Consider the following 15,704-nt stretch of genomic DNA (forward strand, 5'->3'; position numbering starts at 1 on the left):
GCTGTTTTCTCCCTCTGTCTTCGAATTTTTCCTTATGTGTTATCTGTGTTCTAATCAGTCATTCGGATTTGGGCCCTCCCAAATGAACTTGTTTTACTTAATTACTTCTCAAAAGGTCCTGTCTCCAAACTCAGTCACATTCCGAGTTAGTAGGATTTAGGAATTCAACATATGAATTTTGAGGTACATAATTCAGCCCATACGGGATGAAAAACGTTTGATTACCTTCATGGGGGGTTACAGAAATAAAAAAAAAAAACAGTAATTCAGCACAAGTTCATGGGAAATCTCTTAGCAAGCTAAGATCACAAGGGAATTTCCATCGCCTAAAATCTACAGCAAACAGATATATATATTTTTTTTACAGCAAACAGATATTAATGTGAAATGCTACAAGCATTTATTTCCATTAAAGTCTAGGAAAAGACATAGATATATGCTATCACCTCTACTGTTCAAAACCACACTGGAACAAAAAGCCAGAGCTGTGGATATCTAAGTAAGAGGTATGAATACTGAAAAGAAAGATACTGTTTGGTGATATGATCACCTATGTAGGAAATTCTAAGGAATAAGTAAGTATGTGGAATATTCAAATGAATAGAAATCTCAGAGAAATAGTTTAAGCTCACTGTAGAAAAAGCAAGAGCCTTGCCACACAAGAGCCAATTAGAACATGCGAAGGAAAAGATCTCATTTGTAACAGCAACAAAATCCAAAAATTACCTTAAACGGATCATGACAAAAATGTATGAGATCTTTATGGAGGCAACTATAAACGTTTACTGACAGATTCAGGTAAAATAAGTCCCAAACAAACAGAGCAGTGTATCATATTCATTGATGGGATGCACATCATTATAAAGGTGTCAGTTCTTATTTACAGACTTAAGGCCTTACCTGTAGATGTCAAGATGACAACAGAGTTTCAGCTCCTGTCTTCGCCCAGAAAACTGTAGAAGGGAGAATAAAAACAAATATCACCTTGATGTTCTCAGGAAGGGGAAGGGCTTCCTTCGGGGCCAGGGAGCTCAGCTCCAGAGAGGGAAGTGGCTCGGGCAGGGCCAGGAGTCAGGACTGGCCTGAGCTAGGACTGAGCTAGGACTGAGGGGTTTTTTCCCACCCCACGTGCGGTCCTGGCCCCGCCCCGCCCCTGCGGCCAACCCGGGAGACCCCGAGCAGGGTTCCCATGTGTGTGGCGTGGCCGCCCTTTCGAGTTGGGACTGTGAGGCACGTGAGGCTGGCTCCGAGCCGAGCAGACCTAGGTCTGGAGAGAGACCGAGGAAGCCTAGGTTCTGCAAGGGCTCGGGGTGAAGACCCTGAGGGAGAGCCGGAGGCTTCCCCTGGCAGAGGTGCGGGCCGAGGTCGGAGGCCGGTGCCATTGGTCCCGGAAAGTGGCGGGCACGGGTGTTGGGATGTGGCCTCTCGTGAGTTTCGTTTTGAGACGCGTGGGACGTGAGGCTTCGTCCAAGAGGCCTGTGGTCAGGGGAGGGACGAGTCTCAGGACTTGGCATTACTAAAGGAGGGCTCAGAGGGGGGCGAGAGGAGCACCCCCCAACAGTTTAAGGGCCCCCACGGCCACCCTGAAGAGACCAGGCAGGGTCCCCGGATGTTACAGTTGCTGACTTCTGTGGGGGGAGGGGCCACAGGTCACTAGAGGGAGGGGTCATAGGCCGCCTGGCCAATCATCAGGCTGAAGGCCCGGGTGGGGGGGTGGAGCCGTGAAGGCACCGCCCACTCCGTGTAGCGGACCTCTAAGCCCCGCCCCGCCGCCAACCCGGGAGACCCTGTGCAGCGTGGCCGCCCTTTCAGTCGGGACTGTGAGGAACGTGAGGCTGGCTCCGAGCCAAGCTGACTTAGGTCCAGAGACCGAGGAAGCCTAGGTTCTGCAAGGGCTCGAGGTGAGGACCCTGAGGGAGAGCCGGAGGCTTCCCCTGGCAGAGGTGCGGGCCGAGGTCGGAGGCCGGTGCCATTGGTCCCGGAAAGTGGCGGGCACGGGTGTTGGGATGTGGCCTCTCGTGAGTTTCGTTTTGAGACGCATGGGACGTGAGGCTTCGTCCAAGAGGCCTGTGGTCAGGGGAGGGACGAGTCTCAGGGCTTGGCATTACTAAAGGAGGGCTCAGAGGGGGGCGAGAGGAGCACCCCCCAACAGTTTAAGGGCCCCCACGGCCAACCTGAAGAGACCAGGCAGGGTCCCCGGATGTTCCAGTTGCTGACTTCTGTGGGGGAAGGGGCCACAGGTCACTAGAGGGAGGGGTCATAGGCCGCCTGGCCAATCATCAGGCTGAAGGCCCGGGCGGGGGGGTGGAGCCGTGAAGGCACCGCCCACTCCGTGTAGAGGACCTCTAAGCCCTGCCCTGCCCCTGCAGCCAAACCGGGAGACCCTGTGCAGCGTGGCCGCCCTTTCAGTCGGGACTGTGAGGAAGGTGAGGCTGGCTCCGAGCCAAGCTGACAGGTCCAGAGACCGAGGAAGCCTAGGTTCTGCAAGGGCTCGAGGTGAGGACCCTGAGGGAGAGCCGGAGGCTTCCCCTGGCAGAGGTGCAGGCTGCGGTCCGAGGCCGGTGCCATTGGTCCCGGAAAGTGGCGGGCACGGGTGTTCGGATGTGGCCTCTCGTGAGTTTCATTTTGAGACGCGTGGGACGTGAGGCTTCGTCCAAGAGGCCTGTGGTCAGGGGAGGGACGAGTCTCAGGACTTGGCATCACTAGAGGAGGGTTCAGAGGGGGGCGAGAGGAGCACCCCCCAACAGTTTAAGGGCCCCCACGGCCACCCTGAAGAGACCAGGCAGGGTCCCCGGATGTTACAGTTGCTGACTTCTGTGGGGGGAGGGGCCACAGGTCACTAGAGGGAGGGGTCATAGGCCGCCTTGCCAATCATCAGGCTGAAGGCCTGGGTGGGGGGGTGGAGCCGTGAAGGCACCGCCCACTCCGTGTAGCGGACCTCTAAGCCCCGCCCCGCCGCCAACCCGGGAGACGCTGTGCAGCGTGGCCGCCCTTTCAGTCGGGACTGTGAGGAACGTGAGGCTGGCTCCGAGCCAAGCTGACTTAGGTCCAGAGACCGAGGAAGCCTAGGTTCTGCAAGGGCTCGAGGTGAGGACCCTGAGGGAGAGCCGGAGGCTTCCCCTGGCAGAGGTGCGGGCCGAGGTCGGAGGCCGGTGCCATTGGTCCCGGAAAGTGGCGGGCACGGGTGTTGGGATGTGGCCTCTCGTGAGTTTCGTTTTGAGACGCGTGGGACGTGAGGCTTCGTCCAAGAGGCCTGTGGTCAGGGGAGGGACGAGTCTCAGGGCTTGGCATTACTAAAGGAGGGCTCAGAGGGGGGCGAGAGGAGCACCCCCCAACAGTTTAAGGGCCCCCACGGCCAACCTGAAGAGACCAGGCAGGATCCCCGGATGTTCCAGTTGCTGACTTCTGTGGGGGAAGGGGCCACAGGTCACTAGAGGGAGGGGTCATAGGCCGCCTGGCCAATCATCAGGCTGAAGGCCCGGGCGGGGGGGTGGAGCCGTGAAGGCACCGCCCACTCCGTGTAGAGGACCTCTAAGCCCTGCCCTGCCCCTGCAGCCAACCCGGGAGACCCTGTGCAGCGTGGCCGCCCTTTCAGTCGGGACTGTGAGGAAGGTGAGGCTGGCTCCGAGCCAAGCTGACAGGTCCAGAGACCGAGGAAGCCTAGGTTCTGCAAGGGCTCGAGGTGAGGACCCTGAGGGAGAGCCGGAGGCTTCCCCTGGCAGAGGTGCGGGCTGAGGTCCGAGGCCGGTGCCATTGGTCCCGGAAAGTGGCGGGCACGGGTGTTCGGATGTGGCCTCTCGTGAGTTTCATTTTGAGACGCGTGGGACGTGAGGCTTCGTCCAAGAGGCCTGTGGTCAGGGGAGGGACGAGTCTCAGGACTTGGCATCACTAGAGGAGGGTTCAGAGGGGGGCGAGAGGAGCACCCCCCAACAGTTTAAGGGCCCCCACGGCCACCCTGAAGAGACCAGGCAGGGTCCCCGGATGTTACAGTTGCTGACTTCTGTGGGGGGAGGGGCCACAGGTCACTAGAGGGAGGGGTCATAGGCCGCCTGGCCAATCATCAGGCTGAAGGCCTGGGTGGGGGGGTGGAGCCGTGAAGGCACCGCCCACTCCGTGTAGCGGACCTCTAAGCCCCGCCCCGCCGCCAACCCGGGAGACGCTGTGCAGCGTGGCCGCCCTTTCAGTCGGGACTGTGAGGAACGTGAGGCTGGCTCCGAGCCAAGCTGACTTAGGTCCAGAGACCGAGGAAGCCTAGGTTCTGCAAGGGCTCGAGGTGAGGACCCTGAGGGAGACTGGGAGGCTTCCCCTGGCAGAGGTGCGGGCTGAGGTCGGAGGCCGGTGCCATTGGTCCCGGAAAGTGGCGGGCACGGGTGTTGGGATGTGGCCTCTCGTGAGTTTCGTTTTGAGACGCGTGGGACGTGAGGCTTCGTCCAAGAGGCCTGTGGTCAGGGGAGGGACGAGTCTCAGGGCTTGGCATCACTAAAGGAGGGCTCAGAGGGGGGCGAGAGGAGCACCCCCCAACAGTTTAAGGGCCCCCACGGCCAACCTGAAGAGACCAGGCAGGGTCCCCGGATGTTCCAGTTGCTGACTTCTGTGGGGGGAGGGGCCACAGGTCACTAGAGGGAGGGGTCATAGGCCGCCTGGCCAATCATCAGGCTGAAGGCCCGGGCGGGGGGGTGGAGCCGTGAAGGCACCGCCCACTCCGTGTAGAGGACCTCTAAGCCCCGCCCTGCCCCTGCAGCCAACCCGGGAGACCCTGTGCAGCGTGGCCGCCCTTTCAGTCGGGACTGTGAGGAAGGTGAGGCTGGCTCCGAGCCAAGCTGACAGGTCCAGAGACCGAGGAAGCCTAGGTTCTGCAAGGGCTCGAGGTGAGGACCCTGAGGGAGAGCCGGAGGCTTCCCCTGGCAGAGGTGGGGGCCGACGTCGGCTGCCGGTGCCATTGGTCCCGGAAAGTGGCGGGCACTGGTATTCGGATGTGGCCTCTCGTGAGTTTCATTTTGAGACGCGTGGGATGTGAGGCTTCGTCCAAGGGGCCTGACTGTGGTCAGGGGAGGGACGAGTCTCAGGACTTGGCATCACTAGAGGAGGGTTCAGAGGGGGGTGAGAGGAGCACCCCCCCTTCACATTTAAGGGCCCCCACGGCCACCCTGAAGAGACCAGGCAGGGTTCCCGGATGTTCCAGTTGCTGACTTCTGTGGGGGAAGGGGCCACAGGTCACTAGAGGGAGGGGTCATAGGCCGCCTGGCCAATCATCAGGCTGAAGGCCTGGGCCGGGGGGTGGAGCCGTGAAGGCACCGCCCACTCCGTGTAGCGGACCTCTAGCCCCGCCCTGCCCCTGCAGCCAACCCGGGAGACCCTGTGCAGCGTGGCCGCCCTCTCAGTCGGGACTGTGAGGGACGTGAGGCTGGCTCCGAGCCGAGCAGACTTAGGTCCAGAGACCGAGGAAGCCTAGGTTCTGCAAGGGCTCGAGGTGAGGACCCTGAGGGAGAGCGGGAGGCTTCCCCTGGCACAGGGTGGGGGCCGACGTCGGCTGTCGGCGCCATTGGTCCCGGAAAGCGGCGGGCACGGGTGTTCGGATGTGGCCCCTGGGTACTTTTGTCTTGGGATCCTGGGCAGCCTGGGCCTTTCTTGAGGGTTGCGGATTTCAGTCAAATGTGGGAGAAATCCTGGGCTCTGCGAGGCTTCAAGGTGAGGACCCTGAGGGCGGAGGTCGAGAGGCCCTTCCACAGAGGTGTAGGGGCTGTTGCTCGCCCAAACATCAACCCAGGAAACGCCCAATTGAGGGGTGAGATACAGCGTTTCGTGACTTAAGTTGGGCGGCAGAGGGGTTTGAGACTGAAGGGCCCCGTCTCAGGTCAGTGGAGTGACGGCCCAGCCTCATGCATCCCCAGGCGCGAGGTGACTATCCTGAAGGGGTGGAGGCTCTCTTCACTGCAAATAGAGATGTGCGCGGGGTGGGGGGCGGCAAGCTGGCAAGCCCTGCCATGCACTTCTCTTACCGCCGAGAAACCGTGGGCACGAGTCCTGACTTCCGTTTTGGGAGTCTGAGGGACGTGAGACTTGTTAGTTAGGGCCAGACTCGGGTCAGCAGAAGGACAAGTTCCAAGTCTTGCCCGCACAAGGTGAAGACCTCGAGGGAGGAGGCCTCTCACCGCGCAGTGGATGTGCTGCCCCCACTCCGCCCAGTTTTTAAATCCCTGGAGGCCCCACTTAGGGCCCCGGATGTGTTTTATTTTTTATTATTTTTTATTTATTATTATTATTTTTTTATTTATTTATGATAGTCATACAGAGAGAGAGAGAGAGGCATAGACATAGGCAGAGGGAGAAGCAGGCTCCATGCACCGGGAGCCCGACATGGGATTCGATCCCGGGTCTCCAGGATCGCGCCTTGGGCCAAAGGCAGGCGCCAAACCGCTGCGCCACCCAGGGATCCCCCCCGGATGTGTTTTATCCAGACCCCCATCTTGGGAGTCTGAGAGATGTGAAGCTTTTTCTGACCAAAGCCGATTCAGATTGCCAGAGGGAGGAGTCCCAGGTCCTGGCAGGCGCTAAAGTGAGGACTCTGAGGAAGGACTGAGGGGAGCTCTGGCTGCAGAGCAGTACCCCAGCGCTCCTCCCCTGTCCCTGTTTTCTGCCTGGGAGGCTCCATGCAGGGCTCTGGGTGTGGTGTATCTGGACGTCCATCTTTCGAGCCTGAGGGAATGGGCCTTTTCTGAGAGGTGCAGACTCAGGTCAGTAGAGGGAGGGGTTGTAGGCCCTGCCATGCATCAAGGTGAGGACTCTGAGGGCAAAGTGCAGGGACCTCCCAGTCCAGACAGTGAGGGTCCCATGAGAGCCTGCCCTAAGGAAAAGAAAAAGAAAAGAAAAGAAAAGAAAAGAAAAAGAATAAAGAACCTTGCCCTCATGCTAGTCCTGAGAAGACTGCAGCCGGGTGTGGAGCACAGGGGCAATTCTTTATCCCCCCAACTTACTTCTCTGGCATCTCAAGGAGTTGGTGGCCATGGGGTGATGAACCATCCTCAGGTCAGCAGAAGGGAAGGGGTGCAGTCCCTGTCAGGAATAAACATGAACACTTTTAGGATGGAAAATGGGACCTTCTACTGCAGAGCGGGGGCCCCTTTCTGCACTTGCCACCAGCCAAGGGAGGATTCAGGCAATGGTGGTCAGATGTGGTGTTCCATCAATTCTTCCGGGAAGTGGTGGGGCTTGCCTCATGGCAGTGAGGCCTTTGTTTGAGGGAGCAATATGAATACCTTGAAGGAGGATAGAAGATATCCCCCCCCCACCCCGCTGCAGAACAGATGGGATTCAGCCTCTGCTGTGAGCCCTAGGACGTGGCAGGATGTGTCTTCTCTTTACTTTTATTTGGAAGTTCTTAGGGAAATGAAGACCTAGGTGTGAAGGGGCAAGGGCAGCTTCATGGAGGAGTCTCAGGCCCCACCACGGGTCAATTTAAGGACTCAGAGCATCCCCTTCACCAGAGCAGATGGGACCCAGTGCTTCTCTTTTTTTTCTTTAAGATTTTATTTATTTATTCATGAGAGATGCACACAGAGAGAGACAGAGACACAGGCAGAGGGAGAAGCAGGCTCCATTCAGGGAGCCTGATGTGGGACTCGATCCCGGGTCTCCAGGATCACACCCTGGGCTGCAGGCAGCGCTAAACCACTGCACCACCAGGGCTGCCCGACCCAGTGCTTCTCTACCCTTGCTGTCAACATGGGAGGGCCAGGGGTATGGTTACTGAATGTAGCCACCCTTCCTTTTTTTCTGTTTTGGGGGGTCCCATGGAAGTAAGGACCTTGGTCTGATGGGTGTAGCCTGAGTGCAGCCAAGGGAGGAGCACTGCACTCTGCCAGGTATCAAGATAAGGACTCTAAGGGAGGATTTAGAGGATCTCTCATGCTATAAAGAGATGTCTTACAGAAACTTGCCCCTGCTGTCATCTTTGGAAAGCTCCACAGCAGGGTTGCCAAATAAAGAGTGCTTCCTGATTTCCACTTTGGGAGTCTGAGGGAGGAGAGGCTTTTTCTGGGGGTTGTAACCTCAGGTTGATAGTATAGTCCAGGCCCTGCCAGGCATCAAGGAGAGGACCATGAGGGAGGATTGAGAGGACCTGCCACCTCAGGTAGATGTGATGTGGTCTTGGCTTGCCCTGAAAATACCCCAAGGGAGAAGAGGCCCCAGCCCTGCCCCTCCTGTCAACCCCAAGAGTCCACAGACAAGGTTGGTTAGATGAGACATTTCCTTACTTTTGTCTGGGAGAGAGTCTTAGAGAGGTGAGGATCTTGGTCTGAGGAGGTGACACATCAGTTCAGAAGAGGGAGGAGTCCTAGGCTCTGTCAGGAATCAAGGTAAGGACTCTTGGTGAAACCTAAGCCCCCCTTCCTGAAAAAGAGGACCCCACAGAATCTCAGTCCTGGGAAGATCTGAGCAGGGGTGGCCAGGTGGGAGGAACTCTCACTTCTGCTGCAGACTCTACCAAGAATCAAGGGGATAGAGTGGTTCATGGAGGTGAGGTCTTGGTTGGAGGGAGAGACTTAAGGTCAGCAGAGGCTAGGACAGGCCTTACCAGGAGTGCAGATGAATATCCTGAGGGAGGTTTGGGTATATTCACCATGCTGGAATGGACCCCGGGCAGGAGTGGCTGGATTTGGTGTCTTTTTACTTTTGTTTGGAGTATCCCAGGGAGGTGAAGGTCTGAGCTGGTGACAACAGCAGAGGGAGGAGTCCCAGGATCTGTGACAAGTCAAGGTAAGGTAAGTACTTTGAAGGAAGACTATGGGTACCCCCTACCAAGATAGAAGGAACCTCACAGAAACTCCACCATGTGTCCACTGCCCACACTGGGAGGATCTGGGCAGGAATGCCCAGATGTGGTACACCATCACTTCCTGTGACCTTGGTCTGAAAGGGTGGTTTCAGGTCACCAGAGGAAGTGGGCCCAAGCCCTGACACAAGTATGGAATACCTTAAGGGAAGGCAGAGGGAACCCTCCCTCCCCCAAACTGTGACAGATGGGGCCTAACCCCTGCTGTCAGCTGGGGAGACCCTGAGAAGGGGGGCTGGCTGTGATGTCTCTTCATTTTTGTCTTGAAGGACCTGGAGCTGAGGTCCTTAGTCTGAGTGTGAAGGCAGGTCGACTGAAGAAGCCACATCAGGTCAGAAGAGGGAGGAGTCCTAAGCTCTACCAGAGTCAAGGTAAGGACCTTTGGTGAGGAGCAAGGGTATTTCCCACCCCAGAAAGAAGAGACCGAATAAAGTCTGGCTGTCTTTTATTCTCGGCCCTGGGATAACCCAAGCAGGGTTGTCTGGATATAGTGTCTAGCATTTTCCCAAGGGTGAGGGCGGTGTCCCAGAGAGATGAGGTCATGATCTGAGGGGGTGATGTTCAGTCAGCAGGGAGTAGCTCAGGCCATGCCAGGAGCAAAGATGAATGCCATGAGGGAGGATTCAAGATAGCCCCACCACAGAACAGGGGGGCCCTGCCCTTGCTGTCAGCTCTGGAAGAATCTAGCAAAGGTGGCAAGATGTGGTGCCGTCTCCTTTTTGTGTGGTGGTTCTCAGAGAGGTGAGGGCATTGCTCTGAGGAGGAGCCGCGTCAGGTGAGCAGAGGAGTCCTAGGCTCTGCCAGAGTTTAGGTTAGGGTGAAGGCCAAAGGCGTACCCAGCCCTATCCTGCCCCTGCTGTCAGCTGTGGGAGGCCCTGGGGCATAGTGGATAGATACAGCGTGTTCTCAGTCCCTTCTTGGTGGTTTCAGGGCAGTGTTGAAGGCTTGTTCTGAAGGGGTAGAGTCAGGACAGCAGAGGAAGGGGTCCCAGGCTCTACCAGGCATCAGTGTGAAGGATGAGGGAAACCCTCAGCCAGGAGAGAGGGAATCCCACAGACTTTGGCCACCCTTGCTGTGATCCAGGGAAGCCCTGGGCTTGTATGGTCAGATGTGTTGCTTTTTTACTTCCTCCTCATTGGTTTCAGGAATATGATCTCCTGTTCCAAAAATTTTGCCTTAGGCTAGCAGAGGCAGGGAAGTTGGGGAGGGGTTGGCCGTGATTGGGGGGCAGTGGGCAGGCCTTGTTAGGGGAAAATTGAGAACCTTAGCGCAGAGGGGATCATCCACTGCAGAACAGGAGGGACCTCCCAGAGTCTGACCCCCCGAGCCTGTCCAGTATTCCAGGAACCATGCGGTGAGGTCTTGGTATGAGGCACTTGTCTTCAGGTAAGCAGAGCAGAGGAGGCCCAGGCAGTGGTAGGAGCCAAGGTGAGGTTCGCACCCTGAATGTCTACTGAGGACTCAACCCATGTCAGAACAGAAGGGACTCCAGAGTGCCTGACTTCACCTGCCCACAGCCAGCTCTGGAAGCCTTGAGCTGGGCTGGCTACAGCCTGAAGAGCTTCCATATCCTCCTACAGGTTTCTAGGAGACAAACCATTCAGCAGGACAAGAACCCTGTGAGGCCCTAGAGCACCCCCTGAAGAGCCTGTAAGTTGGCCTTTGTCAGAGCTGCCAAGGGTGTGTTTCTCTGCTGAGACCACTAAGCCTCTTCCTCCCTCTCACAGGCCTGTGGTACCCCATCTCTTATCATCTTGCTCATACATCTGCCTGCTTCTTCCAAGCAGTGTCATCATGCCTCACTCTTTAAAGCCTCTGCACCTCACATTTGAGCCAGACTTTCAGGCCCCACATGAAATACAAGACCTGGCAGTAGCATGTGTTCTCACATCTGAGGAGGAGGAGGAGGAAGACGAGACTACTTCGGTTTCCTCTTGCTCTTTCACCTTCTCCTACCCCTCCACCTCCTTCTCCCCGCCTTCCTCTCCTGTGATCCCAGCCTCTTCAGAGGAGGAAGAGAACCCTGCTGCAACACTGAGTCCTCCTCAGAGTCCTCAGAGCTCCTGCTCCTTCTCTGCATCATGCAGCACATCAAATGGAGTCTGCAACAGCCAAGAGCAGGGTTCAAGTTCCCCACAGACCTCAAAAGATGCTGAATATTCTCCCAGAGATCCGCTAGATGAGTCAGTGGCTGATTTGGTGCGTTATTTGATCCTCAAGTATCGATTGAAGGAGTCCGTCACAGAGGCAGAAATGGTGAAGTTTGTCGCCGAAAGGTACAAGACACAATTCTCTGTGATCTTTAGGAAAGCTACCAAGTGCTTGGAGGTAATCTCTGGCATTGATCTGAAGGAACTGAACCCCACCACCCACTCCTATATCCTTGTCAATTCACTAGATTTCAGTCATGAGGAGATGCTTAGCAACAACCAGAGTATGCCTAAAAACGGTCTCCTGATAATCATCCTGGGTGTGATCTTCATGGAGGGCAATTGTGCCCTTGAGGAAGACATCTGGGATTTTCTGAATATAATGGGAGTGTATGCTGGGAGGGAGCATTTCCTTTATGGGGAGCCCAGGAAGCTCATCACCAGAGATTGGGTGCAGGAAAATTACCTGGAGTATCGGCAGATGCCTAACAGGGATCCTCCATGCTATGAATTCCTGTGGGGTCCCAGGGCTCATGCTGAAACCAGTAAGATTAAAGTTCTAGAGTTTTTGGCTAAGATCAAAGGGATTGACTCCATTTCCTTCTCACACTGGTATGAGAAGGCTTTAAAAGATGAGAAAGAGAAGGCCCAGGACGGAGTTGGTTCTGTGAATAATACTTCCGCCGTAAACATTGCATAGCATTGGCCATCAGCTTCTCCTGCCCCAACTGAAGGGTGACACCAAATATTCACTTTGTATTTGAAGAGGGCAGTCCTAGCTCTGAGGTAGAAGAGGGTCAGGGTCTGGCTGGGGAGAACACAGTGTACAAGTTTGTGTTCCTGTTCTATATGGATTATTTGGAGGTTTACCTTTTTTTTTTCCTTTTGGTATTTTTCAAATGCTATTTTGTAATAGAAGATTTTTTAGCTTTAGAATCTAAGTATATAAATGAATTTGTTACACATTTATTGCTGTTTATCAGATTTAAGAATAGGAGTTTTTATATTTTACAAAGAAACTGGGAAATGTTCCATCTTATTTTATGACCTGGAACAAGATGATATGACACTGAAATGGGAATTTCCTTGGAAATGTGAAAGAAAATGGAGAAAAAAGTGTAAAAGGTGGTTAAATTTTGGATTCCCTTAACCACTTTAGTTTGTCGTTCTGTAAAACTAAAAGATACGTACATGGATTTGTTTGGCTCGCTGAAGAAAAGTAGGTGTAATTTCAATAAATCTTATTTTAAAAAACCCTGCCTTTTGTCTCATTTATTCACCAAACATTAATTGGATATTTTCTCCTTGGAAAGCACTATATTAATAGTGGAAATACTAGGATAAGCAAGAACCATGTCTAATCATAAAATGGTAGATGCTAGGAGCAGCAAACTTCAGGAGATGATGAGATGTACTCCAATGCCTAAAGAACAGGTAAAAACAAGGAGTGAGGGGCACCTGGGTGGCTCAGTGCTTGAACGTCTGCCTTTGGCTCAGGTCCTGATCCCGGGGTCCTGGGATCAAGTCCTGCATTGGCCTCCCCGCAGGGGGGGCTGCTTCTCTCTCTGCCTGTGTCTCTGCCTCTCTCTCTGTGTCTCTCATGAATAAGTCAATAAAATCTTAAAAGGGGAAAGGAGGTGGATCTCCAGATGTGAGTAGGCAAGTAGAAATGCCCTAAGCTGAGGCAGTGTAGGGCTTTGGGAAACTGCAATTTCTGCTGTGGGTGGTAGCAAAGGCCACACTATCAGGTGATGTGTTCTGGAAGTGACAGAAAAGTCTGGCAAACAAAACTGCTTAGTAGTTCCTTTTGTATCGTGGATAAACTAGAGAGAGATTTCCACCTGGGGCAGGTACGGAAGATGTCCTGAACGCTTGTCTCAGTGCAGTTAACACAGTGCACTTACCTAGGTGTTCTGTATATATCATCTGCAATGATTTCTTGGGAATAGGGTGATACTCCCTTGAGGTGGTACCCAGAAGCCACTAAACTGGCATTCTTCCCTAGCCAGAGAGAATAACATTAAAGGTAGGTTATCTTGAGTGTAATTAGGCCAAATCTAAGCAAATCTAGGTTTTGGTGGGAGTGAAATGAGTGAAAACCGTGTTTTGGATGGATGAACAGCTAGGGAAGGAAGGAGTTGGTCTTTGACTCAAAAATTTTGGGAACTTTTGAGTTACATCAGCTGAGAAAGACTCAAGTCATAGCCAACTTAATATACTCTCTAAGAGGGAAAATTTAATGAGTTTTATTTGTGAAGCAGCATTTTTGTCTAATTTGACGTTCTGACTCCTATTTAGCTGCATGTTATCTGAGATGTCTTGGATAAACATACAATCCCAGAAGAGAGGGCAGTAGGTCTGGGGACAAAATAATATTAGGAGTAACTGCTATTAAAGATCTGATAAATACCAGGCACTGTACCAGATACTCTTCTTTCTTTTCCTTCCTTTCTTTCTTTCAAGATTTTTATTTATTTGACAGCACAAGGAGGGGGAGCGGCAGGTGGAGGAAGAAGCAGTCTCCCTGCTGAGCAGGGAGCCGGATGTGGGGCTTGATCCCAGGACCCTGGGAAGGTGACCTGAGCTGAAGGCAGAAGCTTAACCAACTGAGCCACTTAGGTGCCCCCCAGATACTTTCCTTTACATCCTTATAGCATGAGGCAGGTCTTCTGTCTCTTACACCATTCTCTTCCCAGTACTCTGTAATGTCTCTCAGGCAGTAAAAAGAAGGACCAGGAGACAACGTACTAAAAGCAAGCTCCTAAAGAAAGAAGAAGAAGTGAGAATAAAACATAATTTGGGAACTGACTGAACTTTATTTATCCTGTGCTGAAACCTATTAATACCTTAGTAGCTGATTCTGCCCAGGAGCTATCATTTATGTCCAGTTCTAGCACTTTTCTGAATTACACCACCTCCCCCCTAATCTTCTCCAGTATTTCCTCCTGTCTAATTCTAGAACCTGGCCTATGGACCAGCTCATCACTGTCTTCTCCAAAGGCTGTCCTTTACTCCCAGTGGACAATCCAGAACCACTTGCCATCTCCCTAACATAGAACATTCCTACCCCTGCAAAAGTCCTCTGACTGTCCCAAACATCGCTCTGGAACCCTGATAGCAAAAACCCCTTGAGTTTATTTTATTCACTTGGTTGACATTTTTATTTTGTATATATTTATTTATTGGAGTTCGATTTGCCAACATATAGCATAACACTCAGTGCTCATCCCATCAAGTGCCCCACTCCGTGCCTGTCACCCAGTCAACCCAACCCCCCGCCCACCTCCCCTTCCACTACCCCTTGTTCATTTCTCAGAGTTAGGAGTCTCTCATGTGCTGTCACCCTCACTGATATTTCCCACTCATTTCCTCTCCTTTCCCCTTTAATCCCTTTCACTAGTTTTTATATTCCCCAAATGAATGAGACCATATAATGTTTGTCCTTCTCTGACTGACTTACTTCACTCAGCATAATACCCTCCAGTTCCATCCATGTCGAAGCGAATGGTGGGTATTTGTCGTTTCTAATGACAGGAATATTCCAGTGTATACATAGACCACATCTTCTTTATCGATTCATCTTTCGATGGACACCGAGGCTCCTTCCACAGTTGGGCTATTGTTTACATTGCTGCTAGAAACATTGGGGTCCAGGTGTCCTGCCATTTCACTACATCTGTATCTTTGGGGTAAATCCCCAGCAGTGCAACTGCGGGGTCGTAGGGCAGGTCTATTTTTAACTGAGGAACCTCCACACAGTTTTCCAGAGTGGCTGCACCAGTTCACATTCCCACCAACAGTGCAAGAGGGTTCCCCTTTCTCCACATCCTCTCCAATATTTGTTGTTTCCTGCCTTGTTAATTTTCCCCATTCTCACTGGCGTGAGGTGGTATCTCATTGTGGTTTCGATTTGTATTTCCCTGATGACCAGTGATGCGGAGCATTCTCTCAGGTGCGTGTTGGCCATGTCTATGTCTTCCTCTGTGAGATTTCTGCTCATGTCTTTTGCCCATTTCATGATTGGATTGTTTGTTTCTTGGGTGTTGAGTTTAATAAGTTCTTTATAGATCTTGGATACTAGCCCTTTATCTGATATGTCATTTGCAAAAATATTCTCCCGTTCTGTAATTTGTCTTTGAGTTTTGTTGACTATCGTTTGCTGTGCAGAAGCTTCTTATCTTGATGAAGTCCCAATAGTTCATTTTGCTTTTGTTTCTCTTGCCTTCATGGATGTATCTTGCAAGAAGTTGCTGTGGCCAAGTTCAAAAAGGGTGTTGTCCGTGTTCTCCTCTAGGATTTTGATGGATTCTTGTCTCACATTTAGATCTTTCATCCATTTTGAGTTTATCTTTGTGTCTCGTGTAAGAGAGTGGTCTAGTTTCATTCTTCTGCATGTGGCTGTCCAATTTTCCCAGCACCATTTATTGAAGAGACTGTCTTTTTTCCAGTGGATGGTCTTTCCTCCTTTGTCGAATACTAGTTGACCATAAAGTTGAGGGTCCACTTCTGGATTCTCTATTCTGTTCCATTGATCTATGTGTCTGTTTTTGTGCCAGTACCACAGTGTCTTGACCACAGCTTTGTAGTACAACCTGAAATCTGGCATTGTGATGCCCCCAGCTATGGTTTTCTTTTTTAAAATTCCCCTGGCTATTAAGGGTCTTTTCTGATTCCACACAAATCTTAAAAAAAATTGTTCCAACTCTCTGAAGAAAGTCCAT

At 52.7% G+C, this 15,704-nt stretch overlaps 1 protein-coding gene and 1 long non-coding RNA gene across 5 annotated transcripts; one reads left to right on the plus strand and one right to left on the minus strand.

Moving 5' to 3' along the window:
• Positions 1 to 773: 773 nt before the first annotated feature.
• On the minus strand, positions 774 to 8,387 carry LOC112927683 (uncharacterized). The gene is made up of 3 exons (XR_011998216.1): positions 8,256 to 8,387; positions 6,975 to 7,053; positions 774 to 953 (listed from the first exon to the last, which is right to left on the minus strand). It is a non-coding gene; the product is annotated as an uncharacterized lncRNA (long non-coding RNA).
• Positions 4,177 to 12,237, plus strand: LOC112927684 (melanoma-associated antigen 10-like). Of its 4 annotated transcripts, none has more exons than XM_072743962.1 (5): positions 4,177 to 4,273; positions 8,692 to 8,762; positions 9,103 to 9,204; positions 10,414 to 10,483; positions 10,561 to 12,237. In XM_072743962.1, exon 5 carries the CDS (start codon positions 10,628 to 10,630, stop codon positions 11,681 to 11,683), a length of 1,056 nt encoding a protein of 351 aa, XP_072600063.1. In that variant the 5' UTR covers positions 4,177 to 4,273; positions 8,692 to 8,762; positions 9,103 to 9,204; positions 10,414 to 10,483; positions 10,561 to 10,627; the 3' UTR covers positions 11,684 to 12,237. The 4 variants fall into 4 exon arrangements, with proteins under 4 accessions (XP_072600063.1, XP_072600062.1, XP_072600061.1 ...); XM_072743960.1 differs by lacking the exon at positions 4,177 to 4,273 and adding an exon at positions 4,744 to 4,868 and having other exon boundaries at positions 8,684 to 8,757; XM_072743961.1 differs by having other exon boundaries at positions 4,187 to 4,273; positions 8,692 to 8,757; positions 10,414 to 12,237.
• Positions 12,238 to 15,704: the final 3,467 nt, after the last annotated feature.

Source organism: Vulpes vulpes, chromosome X, assembly GCF_048418805.1.
Source record: "Vulpes vulpes isolate BD-2025 chromosome X, VulVul3, whole genome shotgun sequence".
Classification (NCBI taxonomy): Eukaryota; Metazoa; Chordata; class Mammalia; order Carnivora; family Canidae; genus Vulpes; species Vulpes vulpes.